Source organism: Maylandia zebra, linkage group LG15, assembly GCF_041146795.1.
Source record: "Maylandia zebra isolate NMK-2024a linkage group LG15, Mzebra_GT3a, whole genome shotgun sequence".
In the NCBI taxonomy this organism is placed as follows: Eukaryota; Metazoa; Chordata; class Actinopteri; order Cichliformes; family Cichlidae; genus Maylandia; species Maylandia zebra.
In genome coordinates, this window is record NC_135181.1 from 21,634,755 (window position 1) to 21,660,569 (window position 25,815).

The window sequence follows — 25,815 nt, forward strand, 5'->3', positions numbered from 1 at the left end:
GATCCTTGGGGTGGACCAATTTTTGGCGCAGCGTGTTTTGGGCTTTAAAAGCCACAGAGACCTGGTGTTTAGAAAAAATGCGTCTCAATTGCTCTGATACTCCTGACACATATGGGATCACTACAGGTTTTTGCTTGGGCAGTGGTTGTCCTTCTCTCCTGGATTAGCTGGAGCTTTCTTTAGGTGCCTTTCCCGCTTTGACAGAAGTCCAGCTGGGATAACCACATTTACTCAGGGCCTTCTTGATGTGCCGTTCTTCTGCCTCCCTGGCCGCTGTGTCTGTGGGGATGGTGTTTGCTCTGTGTTGTAGCGTCCTAATGACACCCAGTTTGTGCTCCAGTGGATGATGAGAGGCAAACCTTAGATACTGATCCGTATGTGTAGGTTTACGGTACACGTCAGCTTTTAGATGTCCCCCATTCCTGATGGAAATCTCACAGTCTAAGAAGGCTAACCTGCCCCTTTTCATATCCTCCCTGGTGAATTTGATGTGTCGGTCCACCGAGTTAATGTGATCCATGAAATGTAGTACGTCCTGAGATTTGATTTTCACCCAGGTGTCATCCACATATCTGAACCAATGGCTTGGTGGTGTTCCAGGGTAGGATAGCAAAGCCCTCTTTTCCACTTCTTCCATGTACAAATTAGCAATGATGGGTGAAACTGGGGAGCCCATGGCACACCTGTGTTTCTGCCTGTAGAACTGACCCTTGTATGTGAAGTAGGTGGAATGAAGACACAGCTCCAAAAGCAAACACACTTGGTCGTTGCTGAGAGTGGTCCTGTTGCTGAGGTTGGGGTCATCCTGTAATCTCTTACGGACTACCTCCAACGCTTCTGTGACTGTTTCAGTCATTATACAAATTTACTGTTTATAAGATTTGGGGAAACCTGCAGTCAGCTGAGACTGAAGAAGTCACTTGGATGAGTGACGAAACGTTTCTCCCACAAAACGCTACGTCCAGATGAACAGAATCAACTTTTGAAGATTTACTTTCCTGGATGATTGAGAATGCATCAAGATGTTATTTTAATGTAATTTTCCTAACCTGACATTTAGCTATTTAGCTAAAATTTGCTTTTATATTCCTATGGAAGAGTCTATTTCTACATTTTTTATTTATTTATTTTAATACCAAATATGATTTTAAAAAAACTTTTTCTGTAGACACATCTGGCTTCAGCTGGACTCATGACATCTGCTTTTGAACCATAAAAAATTTCCGAATCTCGTTGTAACGCTTGTATTTTATGTTGAAAATCCCTAGCGGAAACGTGAAGCCTCAGTTCGTCAAACTTACCGTCGCGGCCTGCTGCCCGACTTCCACGCTGCTGGCGGCGCGTGTGGAACACATTGGTTTCATCGTCCCGTCCGAACAAACTCTAAACTGTCAACCTAAACATATTTCCTTTGTTTTGCTTCTCCCGGATTGAAATTGGATTCGTTTCAACATTCAAAGGTTTGTTTTTGGCCACCAGATCTCATGTTTATTGGTGTTTTTTGAAGTATTTTGTGACTTAGTCTCATCTACATCTCTTGCTTCCGCGCGGCAGAACGTCCACGTGGAAACTGGGACTCGTCACAAATCCTTCAGTTATCGGTATCTGCAGTTAGCTTCAGCTGTAATCACTACAAAAAAATGGCAAATATGGCAACCCTGATCCTGGAGGACGGGACGACGTTCAAAGGCCGCCAATTTGGTGCAAGCGTGTCGGTATCCGGAGAAGTTGGTACGTGTTTTATACTGTTTTAATTTACCTCAGACTCTCAGTTTATTATTGTGCATAATCCACCTGTGTATAATATAACTCAGCATGGGTTAAACATTTGCTTTGGTACATTGTGTAATCTGGATGTGTGGTGTGGTTTGCCCCTTTGTTCCAAGACGCTCATGGTTCAGAGTTGTAAAGCGCCAAATCCTCCTAACGTTTCCCCCCCAGTGCCAAACTCCATTGAAAAAGAGTGGAATTTGGTGACGCCATCACAGCCATGCGCCCACCTCTACCTTCAGCGCCCACCTGTGTGTATTTTGGCAGGCAGATGTGACTAGGAAACTGCTTGCTGTGTCGTAATAAGCATGCCGAATTAAAGATAAGATAATAGTGATTTTGGATCAGGTCAGATTTTGACATTCAGTATGCGTGACTGCAGAGATGAGTCACGCAACGTTAAAATGATAAATAAAAATGTAAGCGTATGCTGGATGGAGGACGTATACCCGGGTGGAATGCGACTGTATTCCAGCCAGGTGTTATAATCCCTTCAAACGTTTATTACAGAAACACAAGTAGGTAGAACACAATAAAATAATCGACTATAGAGATCGAAAAACACATTTCGTTCTCAATAAACAGTCATCATATGTAGACAGTTAAAGATGCCGCATGAGTTCATTTAATCAAATGGGAAATACTGGTAATTAATGCACTTTCTAGTCTGAGTGATCACTCAGACTACAAGAGACTCCACATTTATCTGTATTTTCCAACAGCAACGACTGAAATAATTTTAATATCAGGTAATATGGGATGTCTTAATAATGAGACTGTTTATTATGAACTACAAGAAAAAAATTGGATATCGTCTCATGAGATACAACACTTGAGATACAAAGATATAATTGTACTAAATATGAGAGAATCATAATTATGAGATAAAAAGTCATCCAAGTCCTAAACCATAAGAGTTTCATTGTTATTGAAAGTGCATCAGTGTGCATTAAAAAGAAAAGAACTCAGTTTGCTAATATTCTCTGACTCTAAAGAAAAAACCTAATTATTATTAACTGTCTGGCAGATTTAAGCTCTTGTAGTTGATATGATGTACTCAAGAATGTTTTGTGTGTTTAGTGTTTCAGACGGGGATGGTGGGATACCCCGAGGCTCTTACTGATCCATCCTACCGCTGCCAGCTGCTGACCCTCACTTACCCTCTGGTTGGCAACTATGGTGTGCCAATGGATGAAGAGGGAGAGTTCGGGCTGAGCAAGGTAAGCGGTTATTTAAACTCCAGGTGAAAATTAATTTGCAAACTTATTAACATATTTAAAGTGGAAAAGCGAGTCAGGATTTTTCTTCTTTTCTTCTGTGGGACGGTTTTATCTGAATGAAAGAAGTCTTAACTCTGATAAAACACACTGTCTCATCTGTTGTTGTCTTGTTCAGTGGTTTGAGTCATACAAGATCCACGCTGCTGCTTTGATTATTGGAGAACTGTCTGAAAGTCCCAGTCACTGGAGTTCAGCCAAGTCACTGGACCAGTGGCTCAAAGAGCAAGGCATTCCTGGATTACAAGGTCAGAAACCCAGAATAAAAATGGGCGTAATTTAATTGGAAAACTGCTCAGCATCTGTAATATATATTAATGCATAAAATAATCAGATGCAAGCTTTTCAATTTAATGCTACAAACTGTTTCCATTTTCTTCAGGTGTTGACACCCGCTGCTTGACCAAAAAGATCCGAGAGAAGGGGACCATGTTGGGGAAGCTGATAGTGGACGGGACTCCTGAGGAAAGTATTCCCTTCGATAATCCCGACAAGAGGAACCTGGTCCGAGAGGTCTCCATGAAGGTAACCCACCAGGAGTTTTGTTACAGTCCCATCGAAGCTCTGCCAGCTCTCGAGTGCTAATGGAGGGCGTTATTTATGTTACTGATAAACTAGAAACTTGGAGATTTGATCTGTGGATCTAATTTTGTGAAGGTTTTTTTTAAAGCTCTAAAACATAGGAAAAGTTTAGCGCTCACACTTCAGCTCAAGTAAGAGGTTTTAAACTAAATAAAAAGCTTTTGTCTGTAGTTGTCTCAAAACATATTGTTTAGCAGGTAGCTTGCTGCTTGTTTTGTGCCTGTCAGATATTTAGATGTTTCTCTGTTTGGTTGTCTCCAGGAGCCAAAAGTGTTCAATCATAGCGGCAGCTTTCGTATCACAGTGGTGGACTGTGGCATCAAGTACAACCAGATCCGCTGCCTGGCTCAGAGAGGAGCCCGTGTTACTGTCGTACCCTGGGACCACCCGCTGGACACCGCCGGTCAGGAACACGCGCTATGTCGGGGATTTTTCTTCAGGGGAACTCGTACCACTTTTATCAGTGGTTACATAAATAATTGTTTCTCATCTTTTTCCAGATTTTGATGGTTTGTTCGTCAGTAATGGTCCCGGGGATCCCCAGCTCTGTCAGGCCACCATCAACAACGTGAGGAAGGTGATCTCTGTGGACCAACCAAAGCCAGTTTTTGGCATCTGTCTCGGACACCAGCTGCTCTCTCTGGTCATTGGAGCCAAGACCTACAAGATGAAGTGAGTACCTCAAACTCAACACCTCCGTAACCTGAAAGATAAATTGTTAAACTTTGATTCTTAAGTGATTTTAAACTTTTACCAACGTTTACTATCAAAAAGTAATGGTGCTCCATTATAGGAAAAATGTATTCAATTATTTTCAGTCCTGTAAACTTAACATGATTACTAATTTCTTCAATTTAACACACCTCTTTCTCTTTGTAATAAATTCGAAACCCTTCCGCAGGCTTGTTAGCCAGTGCTTGCTCTGGTGTTGTTAGCTGGAGCTGGACTAAACAGCAAGTGATTTAAAAGCACAAGAAAAAAATATCCTTCATGAGCAACAACAAAAAAAGATCCAGAGTGAAGGTGGATGGTGTGAAAACATTTTATTTAAATTTGTTTAAGTTACCTTTGCTCCATCTTTTTACTCCGGCCCCACAGCTGCACTGTTGTGAGAACAGCTGGTCAGAAGCTGAATTTCATGACCTTTGGTGGAAAGGGTGAGCACATGTGAATGAAGAACTCACTGTATGTTCTAGTGTAGATGTGGACTTGTCTTACAGTTGTGAAATAGGACGTCCTCATATTTTGCAAGCCTTCCTGGCAGGATCATTGTGTTCCTGTCGCTGACATTCCAGTCATTGCATGACTCAAGCAAGTATTAATATTGCCTTCAAACTAAGATTACGCAACACACATTAGCCAGCCTGAACGCACCTTTTAAAGGTTGAGCTGTAAAAAGTTGAGTGAATCTGTAGTGATGCGTTCACTGACGTCTGTCTTTTGCTGAGCCCTCGGGTGACTGAGGGCACCCTCTACTCTCTCTAGATACACAGGTTTTCACGCTCTCACTTTCTTTGTGAAATGCAGATTTTTGCTGTTCTTAGCACTCTGGCGTCTCCCTTATGATCACTAGAGGGTTGGATTGAGCGTCGTTGTTCTGAAAAAGGCTGAATAAACACGTCTGCCAAATTCTGTAGCCATATCTATTATGGGAGACTCAGCCTGATAAAGCTGCCATCGGCAGAGTCTGAAGTTCGGAGTGGGCAGCATGTGTCCTGCTGGAATGTGGCTGGCATCCCATCAGACAGATTACAGGTTGTTTGTGGAGATTCTTTCTGAAAGACTACAAGTGTCAAACAAGTCGTCCTAAAATGTGCTTTGTCTGTACCTGGATGAACAATCTAAAGGCCAAGTTAATTAAAGCTTCTGCTATAATAATGCCTCATTAGAGGGCACCTTGGTTAAGCTAAATGTATAATTATAGATTTTGTTAACCGTGGGAAATGTCTTTTATCCATCTTTTAATTAGTGTGTTATTTCCTCTTGTTTCTCAGGTACGGTAACCGTGGACACAACCAACCGTGCATCCATAATGGGACAGAGCGTTGCTTCATCACCAGTCAGAATCACGGCTTCGCTGTCGACCCTGACACTTTGCCCAAAGACTGGGACGTGCTCTTCACAAATGCTAACGACCACACCAACGAGGGCATCGTACACAACACAAAGCCTCTGTTCAGGTAACAGTCTGTGAAAGATGGAGTCCAGTGGTGATTCACTCTAGAAGTGACTGGTTCTGGTGCCTTAAGTGCCTCTGTACTGGCCGGAAAAAACCCAATTAAATCATTTGTGGTCCCTTTCATCCAGTGTTCAGTTCCACCCAGAGCACATGGCTGGTCCTACAGATCTGGTCGGCCTGTTTGATGTCTTCATTGAAACGGTGAAAGACCATAAAGAGGGCAACACTGGAAAATCTGGTATTCCAATTTAACTTTCATTTTTTATCATCTTAAATGTTGTGGTGCATATTAATTTATGTCTAAAGTACTTTTGTAGTTTTCAGTAGTAATTGGTATTTAATAGTAGTAATGTAACTATGCCTGTGAAGAAGAGAAACCCTTGTAAGTCTGGCTTGTGTAACAACTAATAAGTAGCAATTTGTGTGATATTTTTCCAGTGAAGCAGCGTCTGATGGACCACCTCACTTTCACTGGTTCCCCAAAGGCTGAAGGGCATGTCAGATCCAAAAAAGTCCTCATCCTAGGCTCAGGTGGACTGTCCATTGGCCAAGCTGGAGAGTTTGATTACTCCGGCTCGCAGGTCTGTGAAACAGGAGCTATTTGGTCTTATTTTGGGCTGTGTGTAAAGCGGAGGGTTAATTCAGGATTTAAAGAAGAACACTTGAACGCAGAGGACTTTTTTCTGTGCCTCCTGATGTTACTCTGCTCTGTTTTCCAGGCTATTAAGGCTCTGAAGGAAGAGAATATCCAGACTGTGTTGATCAATCCCAACATTGCCACTGTCCAGACCTCCAAAGATCTGGCTGACAAAGTCTACTTTCTGCCGATTACAGCAGAGTACGTCACTCAGGTATGGATTCTCTCTGTTGCAACTCTGTGACTGATGAAAGAAGAGAAACTGTGGACACAGTGAAATTTGTAGGTCAACTGTTTTTTGTTTGTTTGTTTTTTCGGATCAGTCAGTATTGACCCCAGATTGTGTTTGTCTAAAAGACTGAGGGGTCTCACATAATCACAGCCCACCAAAGAACACAGAGCAGTTCTGTACAGGTGTGTTTGTAGCTTTGGTGACTGTTGAAGGTAGTTCAGTCTTCTTTTGTGTCTGTATTGTAGGAATTGGGACAGTGGGTTCTAGGACAACCTTTATTTTTATTTCTTTACTGTGGATAAGATACACTTTTACGTGGTCCATCACTTTGTTTGGTTGAACACTTGAATGCAGCACAAGTGTTTAAAAGCAAAGGCAAAACATGAGCTTTGTGTTGCAGCCCTTAAATCCGCGGCTCCATGGAAGTCATCATGTAAGATAAAGGGTGGTGCTGGTGGACTAAAGAGAGCTCGTTGCTCCACTCTGGTTTTTATATAGATGCAATATAGAGACAACAGCCAGTAATTAGTAAGAGAGGAAAAATAAGAGTGCGGATTAATAATGATAATGAAAAGAAACAAGTTTGAGGACAAATATTCCCTCAGATTTTTACCTTCTTTGCCCAGGTTTATTTAATGTAGTTTATGTTATTATTTTTATTTCTTTTTAAATTTCAGTGTTCATAATACGTTTCTGTAAAAATGTGCTGGCTCAAAGATATAAAAATCCCTGCTCAGCTTTCTACCTGCATCCATCATATGGCAGTATAGAGTGGAAACGAAGAGGCTAAAAGGCTTTTACAGTAAAAAATCAAAGATCACTTAAGCTGCTTTTAGTTCAGTTGCAGACTTCCAAATGTCTTGGACGGGATGAAATTCCCAGTGTGAAATCCACAGAGCTGTTTGTCTCATTTTCATGTGTTGTGAGTGCTTCGTGTCATTACATCTTGTTGTTACAGGTGATAAAAAATGAGCGCCCGGACGGCGTCCTGCTGACTTTTGGAGGTCAGACTGCTCTGAACTGCGGTGTAGAGCTGACCAAGCTGGGCGTTCTGGAGAAATATAAAGTGCAGGTTCTGGGAACTCCTGTTTCCTCCATTGAGATGACCGAAGACAGAAAAATCTTTGTGGAGAAAATGGAAGAGATCAATGAGCATGTAGCTCCCAGTGAAGCAGCTCTGTCGGTGGAACAGGTGAAGAGACGTGTTCGCTTATAAATTAATAGCTTCTGGATTGTTTTTTGCCCCAGTGAAGTCTAAATTTATCTGATTAACTCTGCTGTAGGCGGTGGCAGCTGCTGAGCGTCTTGGCTACCCCGTCTTGGTTCGTTCAGCGTTCGCTCTCGGAGGCCTCGGCTCCGGTTTTGCCAACAACAGAGAGGAGCTGACCTCTCTGGTAACGGCAGCATTCGCTCACACCTCTCAGGTGCTGGTGGATAAATCCCTGAAAGGCTGGAAGGAGATCGAGTACGAGGTGGTCCGGGACGCCTATGACAACTGTGTGACTGTGAGTAAAAGGAGACCAGAGAACAAACGGTTTATACTCACTAAAAAAAAACTGAGGGCGATTTAAAGTGGCTGTTGTTTCCTCTTGTTTAGGTGTGTAATATGGAGAACATCGACCCACTGGGTATCCACACTGGGGAATCCATTGTAGTGGCTCCCAGTCAGACGCTTAATGACCGCGAGTACAACATGCTGAGAAACACGGCCATTAAAGTCATCAGACATCTCGGCATCGTGGGAGAGTGTAACATCCAGTACGCTCTTAACCCCGAATCTGAACAGGTAAGCATATATGTGAAGACCTGGGTGATGAAAAGCACAAATAGGACTGTGTTCACCTATAAAGTGGATCTGTTTTGCATTTCCTTATTTTAAAGCCAGTGACATGCTGTAATGAATAGTACAGAAAGTGTAGGTATATTGAAATAAGCATGGGTGGTAACATGACTTGAAGTATATACAGTTTATATGGCTATAGGATGTACAGAGTGTGCGGCTGGATCTGCAGATAATGTAACAGCCAGGTATGTCAACGGCTTACATTTACTGTTTTGGCTCCAAAACAAGGTTGTAAAAAGTCTTTGCTATGTAAATCCTAGTTCAATAAGTTTTAAAAGAAAATTGTTTTAGGTATCAATGTGACCAAGTTCATTTCATACAAACCAGGAATAGATTTGTATGAATAGGCTTTATGTATCAGAACAGGCCTTTAAACAGGTCTTGTGTGCATGGGGAGCTGGTATTCCTGCTCCTGGTCTAATTCCCGTAATGTCTGTGATTGAATTGTATCTTCTATGTATAATGTGTTGCAGTACTACATCATTGAGGTGAATGCCCGCCTGTCACGGAGCTCTGCTCTGGCCAGTAAAGCGACTGGTTATCCTTTGGCCTACATAGCAGCTAAACTTGGTCTGGGGATCCCGCTGCCACAGCTCAAGTACGTCTCTCAGCTTAAGAACGGCGGATAATGAACTAACAGGGGCATCGCTGCTTTTACAGAATGATGACATCCAACAAAGACGTTCCAGTATTCTGCCAAACTGAACATTTTTTAAAAGTGGGGTTTAAAGTATTCAAGCTTAAAATCAATTTTTGTATATTAAACGACCAAAAAATAATTGTGATGCATAGATGCCTGTAAAGTAAGGCAGCACAGACTCTCTGCCTTCACTGCATGTGGACCCCACAGTGTCACACAGACCCAGGAAACATGTAGCTAGTCAATCATTACACTTAAAGACATCTGATCATTGAAATTCAATCATTTTTTTTAGTATAAACGTGCTCACAATTTTTCATCAGCAAAGAAATTTGGAAACAAGATGATATTCATCACCTGCACAGCTGGCAGTTTGGTTAATTTGAAGTTATTGTTTTGACAAAGCTGCTTTGAGCAGTTGCAACATAAGCATTGTAGTTTTTTTATTTTTTGGCATAAATGTCTTAACTGTAAAGCGCCTTTAAATTAAGCGATTCACCAATGAAAAATATTTGCACTGCGTCTGTATTTTTGTCCAGAAACTCAGTGACAAACTCAACGACGGCAAACTTTGAGCCGAGTTTGGATTACTGTGTGGTGAAGGTGCCTCGCTGGGATCTCAGCAAGTTCCTCAGGGTTTCCACCAAGATAGGCAGCTCCATGAAGAGTGTTGGTAAGAGGCAAAAGCGAGCTTGGAACAAAAATATGTTGTAACAAATTGTAAATAGGTAGTAGATTTAGTACTGTTAGTATTCCAGAGCATTTTAAAAATACTTAGTTTGGTCTCAGTAAAGCTAACAATAAATTCACATGGTCATTTTTTGCACCTACTATGTTTTTTCTTTCTTTTTTTATTCTTATTTATTCATTTTTTCTGCACTGCTATCACAGCAGATTTCTCCATGAGGGCATTAAAGTTTTACTCTACTGCTTTATTTCACAGTTTGATTATAAAGTTAACCTTTACCAGTGCGGGCAGAGAAGCCAGTAAGTCAGGTGCTTATTATGGATATTGTGCTCAGTGCTTGAACCTTTTCCTCGACAGGGGAGGTGATGGCTATTGGTCGTAGCTTTGAGGAAGCCTTCCAGAAAGCTCTGAGGATGGTGGATGAGAACTGTGTTGGCTTTGACCACACCATCAAGCCTGTCTCTGAAAAGGTAACCTCCCATAGCTGAAGTCCAGGTTAAATGGTTGTACTGGTTAAAAAATGCCTTGCTGCTGCACGACCTGTTCAGTGCACAGTGTCAGCAAATACTTTATCCCAGGTTGAAAGATTTTTAACCATTTTCAGCCAAACATGCAATGATTTGCTTCATATTTGGTCAGAACACAACATTAGTGCTTTTGCTATGCAATGCCATCGACTTTTAAGGATGAGTGATGGTGCTGCACATTAAAGCATGTTGATCTGTTTTACTACGCCTCTATTAGGATGGTGACCCTATAAATGATTGTGATAAGGACATTTTAAAAGGTCAAAACTGTATTGTTCTGTCTTAACGGGACCAGTAGATGGTGCCAGATCTCCCCTGAGCGATCTACTACTGTAATGCTTCCTGCTTCTGGGTTTTTTGAGGAATGTTTCATTGCATGCTGTTAATCATGTTCTGCTACTATGTGTGTGGCTGATTTATTTTTATTTATTTATTTTGAGAAAATAAGCCCAAATGTCTGTGCTGATGCTCATGGCTGGCAAATAACTAGCAGCACTTTACTTCACAGTTAGTATGTTGTGCTCCCTCTGCTTACCAGGAGTTGCAGACTCCTACAGATAAGCGTATCTTTGTGCTGGCGGCAGCATTCAAAGCTGGCTACACTGTGGAAAAGCTGTATGAGCTGACCAAAATCGACCGCTGGTTCCTGCACAAGATGAAAAACATCGCCGACCACGAGCTGCTGCTGGAGACCTACAATCAGGTAAGGCCGATAAGACATAACGTGAAAAAACTAAGAGCTGTTCGAAATGGATTAAGATGCTGGATTAATTTCCTTCCGTCCAGGATGAGAGCTCCATGCCTCCAGAGGTGATGCTTAAGGCCAAGCAGCTGGGCTTCTCAGACAAGCAGATAGCACTGGCTGTACAGAGGTGGGTAGGAAAGGAAATAATCACTGTCTTATTTTAACTTAATGGTAACTTTCTCTGTGATTAGGGTATTATCAGCATGAAATGTTATTTTAGATAAAGTGCTATTAAAGAATCCAAACTTCCTTGGTTTGTCCTCTATCACTGAATCCACGTTTCCCTCTAACAGCACAGAGCTGGCCGTCAGAAAGCTGCGTCACGATTGGTCCATCCTGCCAGTGGTGAAGCAGATTGACACAGTGGCGGCTGAATGGCCGGCTTACACAAACTACCTGTACCTGACCTACCACGGCACAGAGGACGACCTGAGCTTCAACGATCAGCACGTCATGGTGATCGGCTCGGGCGTGTACCGCATCGGCAGCAGCGTGGAGTTTGATTGGTGCGCTGTTGGGTGCATCACCGAGCTCAGGAAGGTAAGGCCTACGTGAGACTTTAATACCGGATGCTCTCTTTATGACTGAGTTAGTCTTTTACCTCACTGAAATTGAATCCAGGGAGCAGGAAGAACCGCCTCCATGTTCAGTTCATCTCTTTATTTCCTTTACTAAACTTTTTTTTTTTTTTAGCTTGAGAGGATTAATTTACTTATTTATGAAAAAACATACAAATTTAGATCTTTTTTTGTCATTTATTGTGTTGATTATTACACGTATTATTACACCCCAGAGCCAGTAATCCAAATGTTACGAAATAAGCATCAAACCATTTGCAGATGGGCTATAAGACCATCATGGTGAACTACAACCCCGAGACAGTCAGCACAGACTACGACATGTGCGACCGCCTCTACTTCGATGAGATCTCCTTTGAGGTAAGTTTTAGCTGATACGGGAAAGTGTGATTGTGGTGAATGTGACTTGATTCAAGTCTCACATTTTGGGTGAAAGTAGCCTCTGGGCTCTTTGTTGCAAGTCATCCCCTCAAACTTTCTAACACTGTTATTAATTTCCTTGTACACGTATTAATCTGCAGTGTTTCGTGGTTAGAGATGAGTATTTCTATGCATCTTTCAGGTGGTGATGGACATCTATGAAAGGGAAAACCCAGAGGGAGTGATCCTGTCTATGGGAGGCCAGCTTCCCAACAACATTGCCATGTCGTTGCACCGCCAGCAGTGCCACATCTTGGGGACTTCGCCCGAGTTCATCGACAGCGCTGAGAACCGGTTCAAGTTCTCCCGAATGCTGGACACCATCGGCATCAGCCAGCCGCAGTGGAAGGAGCTCTCAGACACTGAGGTACAGCAGACTGACGATGAGCTCGTTTTATGTCACCGATGTCTCGGTCTGTAAAGTTAAAGATGTTTAACCCTCAAATGTTGCCTTAATATGCTAGTAAATTATATTTACTGTTATTTACTATTGTACATACAACACTAAGAAAAATAGTTGCAAAGCCAGCGTTCGATGACGTTTACGTTTCTTCTTTGCTCTAGTCTGCTGTGAAGTTTTGCGAGACGGTCGGTTATCCCTGCCTCGTTCGCCCCTCGTATGTTCTGAGCGGAGCGGCCATGAACGTCGCCTACAGTGACAGCGACCTCGAGAAATACCTGAGTAACGCTGTAGCAGTGTCCAAGGAACACCCTGTGGTCATCTCTAAATTCATTCAGGAGGCTAAGGTAGTTAAAGACCCGATAATTACAGCAGAATTATTGATTATTATCAAGTTGAGTTGAGGCTGTACTGTTTATAAATTTCGCAGGAGATAGACGTGGACGCTGTCGCATGTGACGGTGTAGTGATGGGCATTGCGATTTCTGAACACGTGGAGAACGCTGGAGTTCACTCTGGTGACGCCACCTTGGTGACACCGCCTCAGGACCTCAATCAGAAAACCATAGAGAGGATCATGCAGATCGTTCACGCCATCGGTCAGGAGCTGCAAGTCACCGGGCCGTTTAACCTGCAGTTAATTGCAAAGGTAAGAAGTACATGGAAATACTGTTAAATGCTGTTGCTGAGGACGTGAATTTAAATTGTTACTCAATGCTGATACTTTATGTAGCTTTCTTACAGTATTTTCCAGATTCCGGTAATAAACAGAGTCAGATTTAGGGAGACTAGTCTTCTTCTTCTGGCATTTAAGGCTGAACGGGGAGTTGTGGTATAAAAACGTATAGTTTTGTAAAGTTGGCACAGTTGCTCAAATTAGCCAAGCATGATCGACCTTTTTAATCCCCAACCTGCTGGCAGAAATGTCCACCTATTAAAAAACACATATCTCTCTTCAGAACTATGACGCCTAAATAAAAAAACCTTCGTTTATATGGTGAAAAATTATTTGAGAGAATCTTGAAGAGCTGCTGCTCCTCCACATCGAAAGGAGCCAGATGAGGTGGTTCGGGCAACTGACAAGGATGCCCCCTGGATACCTCCTGGGCGAGGTTTTCCGGGCAGACCCAGGACACGCTGGAGAGATTATATCTCTCGGCTGGCCTGGGAACGCCTTGGTGTTCCCCCGGATAAGCTGGAGGAGGTGGCTGGGGAGAGAGAGGTCTGGGCTTCTCTGCTTGGGCTGCTGCCCCCGCGACCCGGCTCCGGATAAAGTGGAAGAAAATGGATGGATGAATGAATCTTGAAAATGAACACGTCTTCCAGCACAGAGTAAAATGTGAGAGTGAAAATATTGCGTGTACTTAATAAAAACCTAGAAATGTTTGGGGGTTATTTTCTGGTGTAACAGAAATATACAAGTGCTACATGGATTTTTTTCAGGTGACCTCATTGTTGTGCTCCTGAAGCTTTTAAAAGGCAGCTGGGGTCATTTAAAAAAACAAACTATGCGTCAGAGCAGCGGTCCCCAACCTTTTTTGCGCCACGCAATATGACCAACAATATTTTCACGGACCGGCCTTTAAGGTGTCGCGGATAAATACAACAAAATAAAACTAGTACCGGTACCAAAAAAAGATTTATTCATAACACACATGAAAAGATCCAGGAAAACAGAGTTAACGATAAGAACGATAACAAAATAACGCTGAAAACTGATTAAAAACCCTGAAAACTATACATTTCACACCTGAGCCTCAACTCTCGCGGCCCGGTACCAAACGACTCGCGTACCGGTCCGAGGCCCCGGGGTTGGGGACCGCTGCGTTAGAGCGAGTACCAAGGACACCAGGAAAGCAAAGATTAATGCAGTGTTAGTTTTTGAGAGAAGCTGAGCTTGGTGCCAGTCGTTCATATAAGAGTTATGTCATCTTCATGCAGAGCAAGCAAACTAACAAGTTACTTCCATGAAAAATAAAAGTAAATGTGATGCTTTTGCTGTAGATTTGGGAAAACAAGCTACAGATATGTTTCTTCCCGTTTACAGCCACCACAGATGGCATTGTTTGTCCGTTACTTTAAGGTGTTTACATTGTAAAGTACAGACCCTGAAAGTCCTCATTAAGTTGTGAAAATTAAGCTGTGTCAATAATGCAAAGGACAGTTATGTCTTCTATCAACACTGGTCAGAGCATTCATTCACCGCTGTGTTTTTTCTCTCAGGATGACCAGCTCAAAGTGATCGAGTGCAACGTCCGAGTTTCTCGCTCCTTCCCCTTTGTGTCCAAGACGCTGGGAGTGGACTTGGTGGCTCTGGCTACCCAGTACATTATGGGGGAGGACGTGGAGCCAGTGGGCCTGATGAAAGGGAAAGGGATTGTGGGAGTCAAGGTAAGCAGTGTGGAAGCAATCATAAATTTCCCTTCATGTTAAATCACTTTTGTCTTCTCATCTGACTGAGCATCACGGATTGCTTCAATGTCCTCCAGGTCCCTCAGTTTTCTTTCTCTCGGCTGGCCGGAGCTGATGTGGTGCTCGGGGTGGAGATGACCAGCACTGGAGAAGTAGCTTGTTTTGGGGAGAACCGGTACGAGGCTTACCTCAAAGCCATGCTCTCCACAGGCTTCAAGATCCCCAAGAAGAACATCCTGCTCTCCATCGGCAGCTATAAGGTACTTAAAGGTTTCGACTGACAAAAACACAACAGATAGGGATCCAGATGTGAACAGTGAGTTCAGCTCACAAGTGATGCAGCTGGAAGTACGAATGATGCATTTTAGTGGCACATTAAAGGTGCAGATGTTTTTGTGGCTGGTCAGTCACATGGGAATAAACAACAGATTTTATGCATCTGCTACTTTCCTAACGAGAAAAGCAACAAACCTTGATTATTTGTTTTTGCAGCAGCTGTTGATGATTCCACCAACAGCTGATAACTGTAAATATTATCACCATGAGACCAGATGTAGTTAAACTCGATCAAAACCATCTCAGCAACACAAATGGAATAAAAATCATCGGACCACATTTATTTTTCTGCGGCGTTGAAATATTATGATCTGTTTGCCTGAATATAGAAAAACTATATTAAGGGGCGACCGTGGTTCAGGGAAGTCTAAAGATATGAATGCTGGGTTAAAAAAACAGCAAATGGAACTGTATGAAAAGGCCATCGATGTCAGATAAGATGAGCTGAAACTGAAACTGTCTGTCTACCACAATAGATTTAAGAAGTTTAAGAGTGATCTGATTTTAAGGAGCAGCTGCAGAGTGTTCCGGTTGTGTGAAGCATAGTAAACGAAATAGATTTTTCCAGCTTTCAGCACTGATGTTATGATTTTATTGTTCATCCAAACTATTTGCATTGACTTGTGTTTGCAGAACAAGAGTGAGCTGCTGCCCACCGTGCAGGCCCTGGAGTCTTTGGGATATGACCTGTATGCCAGCATGGGCACGGCTGACTTCTACACAGAGCATGGAGTCAAGGTAATTCTTTTAACACAGGCTTCGTTTTTTGGAGTAACAAACTTTATTTAAATCAAAATCGACTTATTTTGCAGTGGCACATCTGTGAGTGACTCATGAATATGGTCGTGTTTATGTGTATTTGTTTTTAAATGCTTTAATCCTGGTAACCCTTTACATCTTTATCATTCCTCTTGAATTGCACATTAAACCAAAGATTCCAGATGAGCAGCACTTATACATGGATACAATGTAGCTGTAAAAATGTTTTATTTTGCTAGAGCTTTTGAAAAACAGCAGAAATGTATTTAGAAATGTCATTGTTCATAATTGTGGCATTCACTTAAGTACTTTAATACTTAAAATATAGTGTTATTAATCTATGACAGGATGAAATCAGGATAGAAACTTTAAGTTTGTTTTGTCTCCTTGTACAGGTGACTGCAATCGATTGGCCGTTTGAGGAGTACGACAGCGATGAATGTGCCACCAAAGAGAAGCAGCGCAGCATCATGAACTACCTGGAGGAGAACCACTTCGACCTTGTCATTAACCTCTCCATGAGGAACAGCGGCGGTCGAAGGCTCTCCTCCTTTGTCACCAAAGGCTACAGGACCAGGCGTATGGCTATCGACTACTCTGTCCCGCTCATCATCGATATCAAGTGCACCAAGCTCTTTGTTCAGGTACGCGATCTGTTTTTTTTTTTTTTTTGTTTGTTTTTTGTTTTGTTAGGATGTTTGTGTGATGTGGTTCTATGGGAACATGATTAATAAAGGGTGACTCGTTTGCAGGCTCTTCGTCAGATTGGAAGGACTCCACCAGTGAAAACTCATGTTGACAGCATGGCATCCCAGACACTCGTCCGTCTGCCCGGTGAGTGGTCGTAAACGGCAACAACAACACTAATGTCATCTTAGATGTTTGTTTCTGAAACAGGAATTCTTGAGTCTTTAAAGCAAAGTTATTCAAAAACTGAGGTTCTTTAAACAGTAAATACTTCATCCTACTAAAAGCTTTACTAATTACTTGCACTAATAGTTCAGCTTCTCATTTTAATTCTTTTTCACATAGTACTGTTTTTTTCTAAATATTTGAAGTCGAGCTATGCAGACAAACTAGTACAAAGATACCGGGTGAAGTATTTTGGTTTTTGATTGAATCACAGGTCTGATCGATGTCCACGTTCACCTACGGGAGCCTGGCGCCACCCATAAGGAGGACTTCTCCTCAGGCACAGCAGCTGCTCTGGCAGGAGGAGTGACCCTGGTGTGTGCGATGCCCAACACTTCCCCCGCCATCACTGATGCTAATAATCTGGCTCTGGTGCAGAAGGTAAACCCACGTTTTTAAATTGTATTCACTTTTTAATCTGTTGGCTGATCCTGTTAATGCAGAAATGTTAAGATTTTTGTTGGCAGTGACCAGAAAGGACAAGATTAGAAATGAGTACTTCAGTATTCAGTAAAATTTGAAGCGATATGACATTGACTCCTGTTATATTGTGTCACCAGTTAGCCAAAGCAGGCAGCCGCTGCGACTACGCCCTGTATGTGGGCGCTGCCACGGACAACGCTGCTGTCCTGCCGCCCATCGCCAGCCAGACCGCCGGTCTGAAGATGTACCTGAATGACACATACTCCACCCTCAAGATGGACAACGTCTCCCTGTGGATGGAGGTAGGCTGGATTTTAAGTGTTGCTGGAAGGCCATTAGAGATGCTTCAGCCCTAACCATGTGGATCTGTTTAAAGCACTTTGAGAAATGGCCCAAGCAGATGCCCATCGTGGCTCACGCTGAGAAGCAGACGGTGGCGGCGATCCTCATGGTGGCCCAGCTGTACCAGCGGCCAGTCCACATCTGTCACGTGGCCAAGAAAGAGGAGGTAAAGAGCTGTTTCTTATTGTTGTTAATTTTATGCAACTTTTACTTTATTTTAAACTATTTTAGTGGATTTGAGGTAATTTACTTTTAATTAGTTTGTTTTATTATCGATTGCTTCGGCTGTTAAAGTGCATCTTATCTTAATTTTTTTGATTCTTTCCTACAGTTTTAATACTTCTTAATGGTTTTCAGATCCTGGTAATCCGAGCTGCAAAGCAGAAGGGCATCCAGGTCACATGCGAGGTCGCCCCTCACCACCTCTTCCTGTGTGAGGATAATGTGGCGCAGATCGGCGACGGTCGAGCGCAGGTTCGACCCATGCTGGGAACACGCGAGGACATGGAGACACTCTGGGAAAATCTGGACATTATCGACTGCTTTGCTACAGACCACGGTCAGAGAGCATTCATTTTCTGTCACCGATCATGCAGACAGACTTGTCTTCGACCTTCCTGAACTGTACGGTTTTTGTTTTGTTTTGCTAGCTCCTCACTCTGTAGACGAGAAGAACAGTGAGCGTCCTCCTCCTGGTTACCCCGGTCTGGAAACAATGCTGCCTCTGCTGCTCACCGCCGTCAGTGATGGACGTCTGACTCTGGATGATATTACCAGACGTCTTTATGACAATCCACGCAGGATCTTCAACCTGCCCGTTCAGGAAAACACCTACGTGGAGGTACACAGACAAACACAATTAAAGGGAATTCATTTTAAGGAGACATTATTTTGATGCAGTAATTAGCAGCCTATCCGTACTCTGATGAAATATGCTCCTAATTATTTATCAATTACGTGTCTTTCAGGTGGACCTGGAGCAGGAGTGGGTTATTCCTCAGGCCATGCAGTTCACTAAGTCTAAGTGGACTCCTTTCGAAGGTATGAAGGTGAAAGGTAAAGTCCGCCGCGTGGTCCTGCGAGGAGAGGTGGCCTACATCGACGGCCAGGTCAGCATTCGTGCGTTTTGCTTTTGAACAAGAAAACAAAGAGAATAAATGTAGTTGATCTAATAAAGTACGTGTCCTGTCTCCTTCAGGTGCTCATGCCTCCAGGTTACGGTGAGGATGTGAAGACTTGGCCCACTTCTTCCACCCATCCTGCAGAACCTGTCAAAGAAACTCCAATGGTAATAAAAGTGAATGCGGTAATAATGCAGCTGCCTTTCATGCTTTCTGTTGTAAGATAAAGACTCTACAATAATATTACATCACATTGGTGTTTTGGCCACCGCCATGATTATTTTTGGAGCCAAAATTGACCAGATTTAAGAAGAGAGTGAAGTTATCTGCCAACACTAACACACTTCTTTAGCAGCCATAGCCATGAAGAACGTGCACACAGCAGCAGATATCGGCTAGTTGATGCTAAGTAAACGTAACTGAAAGAAAACACTAGAATTTCATTCAACAAATTGAATAAAAGAACTTCTTAGATGTAATTAGTTTAAAATGCTGTAAAAGACACAGCAAGCAAAATCGAGAGGTTCAGATCAGTGATTAAAGTTGGTGTTTCTTCCATGCCTGAAATGTCTGGTAGGAGGCAAACAGCAGGTATCAACTTGTTCCTTTTGAAATGTGGAGGAAAAGCAGCTCCTCACTTTATTCCTAAGAAAGAGGTCTTAGACGCCACCGTTTGGAGGAAGCTCTTTTCCGGTGCTTATATCCCCGGTCTTCTTTCTTATGAGCGTAGATGACATCTAAAAAGTTCACAGAATTTGGTGAACGTACAGCTAACAGAGTTTAATTACAAACAAAAACATTTAAAGCCTGTACTTAGAACTGTTTTGAGTGTTTCTTGAACTCCTCTATGTGGGGATTACTTCATGTGTTTTGTTTACATTAATTCTGCTCCATCAGACTCCTGAGCGTCGGCGTCCAACTCCACCCCGGGATGGAGTGCGGACTCGAGCTGCGAGCCCACGACGCATTGGTGGAGAAAGCCGCTACCTGCTGCCGCCCCGCATCCACCGTGCCTCTGATCCCGGCCTGCCACCAGGTATTACAGCTCCCAGAATGCTTTGGAACAGCAGTTTTTTGTTTTACCTCGAGGGTTTCTCCCAATGTTTCTACCAGTGTATTATCAGCCTGCCTGGCTGTGGTGGGGCGTGGTCTGCGGTGCCGTGCAGGGAGGGCGGACGCACCTGCACGGCATCCTTAATCACGCCCGCCTAGTTAAAAACACGGGGACTCAGGGGTTTGGGTGTGTAGTGGTGAGATGTAAATAAAGATGGCGCCGAATGATACTCCGTGGTCCCGCCGTGCCTTATTCTCGCCACACTGGCCTTAACAGGGGATTTTTAAAGCCTTCTTTAGGCAAAAGGTATCAATAAGTTGAAAGAGGGGTTAAAAAATGAAGCAGATGTTATCATATCATTTCACATGTTCAGCTGGTATGTCCATTAATCAAGTATGTCAAAACTGTTCATTGCCGTATAAAAACAAGTTTAATTAAAGTTGTTTGATGTTCTCCTGCTGATTCTCAGTGAAACACCTTTGCTGTGTTCCAGTCATTGATACACTGCGACTCTTATCCCCACAGAGATGGTCATGCTCCCACCAGCCGCTGCTGTTGACGGGTACAGCCATCCTCCCCCACTGTCCAGGCTGCTGTCCCCACAGTCTGGGTCAGGACAGGTGCCTCCTGGTCAGGTGTCACACCTGCAGATGTCTCCTCTGCTTCACCCACTGGTGGGACAGCACATCTTGTCTGTCAGACAGTTCAGCAAGGAGCAGGTACGCCGAAGAAGATGAAACACACTCTGGGAATGCTGACAGGTTTGAAACAAGATCTCGGGTCTGAACAAAAGCTTATTTTTGTGTCCTTCGTTTGTTTCAGATCTCACACCTGTTCAATGTTGCTCACACTTTACGTTTGATGGTTCAGAAGGAACGAAGCCTGGAAATACTCAAGGTATCTCCTAAACGTGCCTCATGTTACTGCACTATTCACTAATTTCAGTTATGTGCTGTTACAATGGTGGATGTTCGTATCAAACATGACCAAAGTTATAGAATGATGAGGTACCTTAAAGTAATCCCTCATTCCTCATGCCTTCCTGTTCAGGGTAAAGTAATGGCCTCCATATTCTATGAGGTCAGCACTCGCACCAGCAGTTCCTTCGCAGCGGCCATGCAGCGTTTGGGCGGCTCCGTCGTCCATTCCAGCGAGGCCACTTCCTCCTCGCTGAAGGGAGAATCGCTGGCGGACTCTGTCCAGATCATGAGTGGCTACGCTGACGTCCTCGTGCTGCGTCACCCAACACCTGGAGCTGTAGAGGTGGATTTTAGATGGATACTTTTTTTTTTTATTAAAAGTTTTCTTTACGTAACAGAAAATAAACACTAATTGGTCATAAAAGTAACTGCAGCAGCACCCTGTTGTGTGTTTTTTGATGCTTGTTTAGTTTGAAGATGAGTTTTTAATATCTTACGCACGTGACTCCTCCTTCTCAGAGCGCGTCCCGTCAGTGCCGTAAGCCGCTGATCAATGCTGGCGACGGTGTCGGGGAACATCCCACTCAGGCCCTGTTGGACGTCTTCACCATCAGAGAGGAGCTGGGAACGGTCAACGGCATGACGGTGAGCGACATGATTCCTTTTTAATTTAATCTTCAGCCAGAATAAAACTTTACATGAAAACATGTTAAAACTGTGGCGTCTGTCAGATAACGATGGTTGGAGATCTGAAACATGGCCGAACGGTTCATTCCCTCGCCAAACTGCTGACCCAGTACCGCATCACTCTGCGTTACGTGGCTCCCAAAAACCTCCACATGCCAGCAGAGATCGTCAGCTACGTGGCCTCAAAGGGCATCAAACAGGTGAGGACTAAACATGGTTACACAGCAAAGAGGAGTTTTCACAAATATGTACTAAAAACTGCTAATTTTAAAAAACATGTTTGTTTGCAGGAGGAGTTTGACAGCATCGAGGAGGCTCTGCCTGACACCGACGTCCTCTACATGACGAGGATCCAGAAGGAGAGGTTTGCATCTGAGGAGGAGTACAAAGCCGTAAGTTTCATTTCACCGACGGGTTTTATTTTGTGACACAGATACTTGCATATACTCACAGCACATCTGTAGTTAGGCCTGGTGCTTCCTGCCTCATGCTGGCCCGGTAATCGTTTTTGATATCGTTCAGTTGGTCTCATGGTGACATTTTCCCTAATCCACTATTCTGCACTGCAAACTCCACTGACTCCATCTGGTGAAGCTGGAGTTTGTCTGCATTTGGAGTTCATCTTTAGTGGAAAGCAGCTGATTTGTTCAGTTATTCGTCACAAAGTTCTTTCCAAATGAAATATTTCTAGAGGCAAAACTATTAAATAGAATTGTCTTAAGAAAACAAGAAGATATGCGAGAAAGAAGGCGTTCCCTCACCCCTCTACAGATGTAAGCGTGTGGGGAAATATGGAAGTGGAACCCTTTAGCTAAGCATTCATAGGTGCAGACAGAACCAATCAGCTCAGGTCTCATGTGACTGGATGATCCCGGAGTATTTGCAGTAAAATAAGATTAGAGTATTTGGCTACGTTCACACTGCAGGCGAAAGCGCATCAAATCCGATTTTTTTGACCCTATGCGACCCATATCCGATCATGGTATGACAGTGTGAACGGCACAAATCCGATATTTTCAAATCCGATCTGGGTCACTTTCGTATGTGGTACTGAATCCGATACATATCCGATGTTCCAGAAAGCGACTGCTGTGTGAATGGTCAAGTCGCATTAAATCCGTCTTTTACGTCACTGACACAAGACAGACACCAATTATCAGCGCCAGAGAAGCGCCTGATAATACATCGCGAACGCTTCCTGGCCATCCGGTGAAACTGCTGGGAAGACAACGTTGGAGAAACGTTAACATTTGATTTGGACTGCATAATCTGCAGATTCTGACAGAAATGTGCAACTATCATTTGAAGCACCGCTCCTCTAAAACAGCAATAAGGATCATTATTAGGTTATTTACATTATTATGTAAATAACAAAATAACTTATAGCAAAAATTGGGAAACGTAAAGTCCGAAGTCTTTATTAAGGGCCATCAGTCAAACAATATTGTTTGCTCTGGGTCTAAACAGAGCGCGTTGTGTGTGACATCTTCTTTTGCGCATGCGGGCCGCTTTGAGCGTTCACACTAGAGCGTGTTTGCTGTTGCATTTTATTTGTAGTGTGAACGAGCAGACAAAAAAATCGGATTTGATCAAAAAATTGGAATTGAGCATTAAGACCTGCAGTGTGAACGTAGCCTTTGTGATCTTTAACTGTGACTCTGTTGTTTCTCTCAGTGTTTTGGTCAGTTCGTCCTCACTCCTCACATCATGACTGGAGCCAAACAGAAGATGGTGGTGATGCACCCGCTGCCCAGAGTCAATGAAATCAGGTGAGACGCGCTCAGTCAAATGTCTGACAACAATATCAGTTCCAGCTGTGTTGTTTAAATGTTGCTTGAGCCCTTAAATGGGCTGCAGAAATGTAACGTTTTGTGTACAATGTCTAATTTCAGTACGATTTCTTTTAACTAACTTAAATTTGAACTGAATTTTATTTTAACCCACCTTACATTATTTGCTATTGTGTTGATTAAGTGGACTAATGATCTGTTTCTCTTTGTTATTTCTCTCTCAGTGTGGAGGTGGACACAGACCCGAGGGCGGCATATTTCCGTCAGGCGGAGAATGGCATGTACATCCGAATGGCCCTGCTGGCCACCGTACTGGGCCGATAACTCAGTGTGTGTCACAGGCTGGGTCTCTGACCCAGCGCTCTGAGTTCATTTTGTATTTGTCTCATTTTAGATATGTGATTAGTTTGTGTCATTCCTATTTAGCTTTAGTTAAGGAAAGGCAGTTATTAATTATTGTTTCCTTGGTTTCTATGTTTGAGTTCTTGTATCGTTCATCACGTGTTAGGTCTGTTAAGCTTGTGTTGTCATGTCTAGTTTCAGTGTTTCCTGTTTTATTTTGAAGGAGTCGTGTGTTCTTTGTTCATTGTATTTAGTTTCACTTCCCCCGTCCTGTCATTAGGTTCATGTCAGTCAGCTGTTCCTCCATGTGTTCCCACTTCCCCTAATCACCTCCTGTGTATTTAAGTCCTGTGTTTTCAGTTTGTCATTGTCAGATCGTCTGCTTTGTTTGCAAGCCAAGAAGTTGCGTCAAGTCTCCTCGCGTCAAGTCCATGTTCCTGTTGTAGGTTTTTAAGTTAATTTAGTTCACCCAGTTTGCCTTTTGTTTCCGTCTGCATTTGGGTCCACCCTTCACTCTACACACAATCAGCCCTGCTGATTGTGACAGTGTGCTGCTTCTTTGTCCTACAAACTGTCAGAGAAACAAAAATGTATCTTTTCTGAAATCTATACATTTCTCATTTCCTGCCCCCGAGGGGTGCAAGTAGGTTTAAATACTAGATTTAATACGGAGTTAAAGTTTATAACATGCTGCTGTAACACAGAACTTTTTTTTTTTCTCCAGTCACACAAATGTTTACTTGTTTTCTTTCCTGCTGTATTTCAAGATTCCTTTATTTTTACATGTCTTAAAACCATTAACATAATTAAAATATAGAACCAGAATCTGTCTTGTTTGAAATGGTTAAGAGATGATCAGTGTTTGTGCATCGATGAGCCAAATCGAGGAGCAGAGGAGCAAAGGGAAGAAATAGGAAGTGGGTGCTACTATCGATGTCTCTTTTACATATATATATAATTTGCAGCTGCTGCATCTGATTAATGATGTTTAAAGGGACCAATGAGGATGTCAAAGAAGATAAATCCTGAATGCATTTTTACGTTTAGACCAATTTACTGGACCAGCTTCATCAGATGTTTGTTTGGGTTGGCACAGTCCTCTGAAAACCAGCAATGGTGGTTTACGCCTCGAGGTTTTTCAAAAGAAAATTTCTAACAAAATAGAGAAAAAAATATTTTTACTACACCAAACAATCCGATTGATATTTTGTTTTAAAATGAGCAAAAGCAAAACTAAGTGTCTCTAATATATTTCTAGGTTACCGGAAAACCTTCATCATTCCAGCTCTACATGAGTATAATGGTACGATACGACTTACTGCACATGTTTGTATCATGATTTCAGTCTGTTTCAGAGTCGTGACATCCTTGCTTGTATGAAATGGTTGTTTCCCTTTCTTCAAATGTGTTGCATTAACTGCAAGTGGAAACGCACAAATATCCTCAGAGCACAGTCTTTGATGGTTTTGGGGTAATCTCCGTAACTATCAGTAATTTCTTACACTGTTGACAAACTTTTTTTAAAATCAAAATCCAAACGGATGTTTGTAAAGTGTCGAACGACTTCTGTGTCATGTGGAGAAATAAATAATGAAAAAGGATGTTTCTCTTTGTGGTTGATTTCATTTAATACCCACAAATTATTTCAGAATTTTTAGTAACATAATTTAATGTCTTGTTTGGATCTTGTCGTTGTAGTTACGGATGATTGGTTGTGAGCTCATCCTGACTCAGTACTGGCAAAGGTCATGTCTAAATTGATGACTTGATTAAGAACAAGTTTCTCACTATGTAAATTATTTTAATACTTCAAAGCTCATTTAACAGCTCAAGGATCCACAAAGGTTTATATCTTCAGTATTGTAGTTAGACTAATGGAAATTGAAAAAAATGGCCATTGGTTTGTCAATGAGTTTTGCAACTAAACTGATTTTGCTTCAGGATGCATCTAAAATGCATTCAGGCTGGCTGTGTGGTGTCGTGGAAAAGTGGTACGTGCAAAAACCTTTTTTTGTCTGTCTTTGAGGGTGGGGGAAGACGCTTAATGTTTTTTGTAAGTATGACTAATGTACACACACACACACACACACAAGAACAACAACATAGAAGAAGAAGAGGGGTATAGTTTACTACACGTCATAAAAACACAATTATCTTCCAACTGCATCTTTCTGTTCTGACTTTAGAGTCCTTGTTTGT

General features: G+C 42.6%; 1 protein-coding gene and 1 long non-coding RNA gene across 2 annotated transcripts; one reads left to right on the top strand and one right to left on the bottom strand.

Annotated features, from left to right (window-relative positions):
• The first annotated feature begins 1,308 nt into the window (after window positions 1-1,308).
• Window positions 1,309-25,217, top strand: cad (carbamoyl-phosphate synthetase 2, aspartate transcarbamylase, and dihydroorotase). Its single transcript, XM_024799519.2, has 45 exons — window positions 1,309-1,460; window positions 1,555-1,731; window positions 2,851-2,990; window positions 3,166-3,295; window positions 3,430-3,572; window positions 3,891-4,032; window positions 4,130-4,301; window positions 5,624-5,809; window positions 5,937-6,046; window positions 6,247-6,389; window positions 6,528-6,659; window positions 7,636-7,869; window positions 7,961-8,182; window positions 8,275-8,463; window positions 8,994-9,118; window positions 9,700-9,833; window positions 10,206-10,318; window positions 10,914-11,078; window positions 11,162-11,247; window positions 11,414-11,660; window positions 11,960-12,058; window positions 12,261-12,485; window positions 12,683-12,865; window positions 12,949-13,167; window positions 14,742-14,909; window positions 15,008-15,190; window positions 15,900-16,004; window positions 16,421-16,669; window positions 16,778-16,859; window positions 17,152-17,318; window positions 17,498-17,662; window positions 17,737-17,868; window positions 18,060-18,261; window positions 18,353-18,543; window positions 18,671-18,811; window positions 18,901-18,990; window positions 19,721-19,859; window positions 20,403-20,596; window positions 20,700-20,774; window positions 20,928-21,140; window positions 21,317-21,442; window positions 21,529-21,684; window positions 21,775-21,876; window positions 23,159-23,253; window positions 23,499-25,217. Exons 2-45 carry the CDS (start codon window positions 1,641-1,643, stop codon window positions 23,596-23,598), a joined length of 6,705 nt encoding a protein of 2,234 aa, XP_024655287.2. The 5' UTR covers window positions 1,309-1,460; window positions 1,555-1,640; the 3' UTR covers window positions 23,599-25,217.
• Window positions 2,201-4,791, bottom strand: LOC143412658 (uncharacterized). The gene is made up of 3 exons (XR_013093170.1): window positions 4,696-4,791; window positions 4,493-4,575; window positions 2,201-4,332 (listed from the first exon to the last, which is right to left on the bottom strand). It is a non-coding gene; the product is annotated as an uncharacterized LOC143412658 (long non-coding RNA).
• Window positions 25,218-25,815: the final 598 nt, after the last annotated feature.

Bases quoted from the DNA above. Each gene is read 5' to 3' on its own strand.
- cad (XM_024799519.2), top strand. From the start codon at position 1,641: ATGGCAAATATGGCAACCCTGATCCTGGAGGACGGGACGACGTTCAAA. The intron at 12,866-12,948 runs GTAGTTAAAGAC...TAAATTTCGCAG, and splicing joins AATTCATTCAGGAGGCTAAG to GAGATAGACGTGGACGCTGT. The intron at 19,860-20,402 runs GTATTACAGCTC...TTATCCCCACAG, and splicing joins TGATCCCGGCCTGCCACCAG to AGATGGTCATGCTCCCACCA.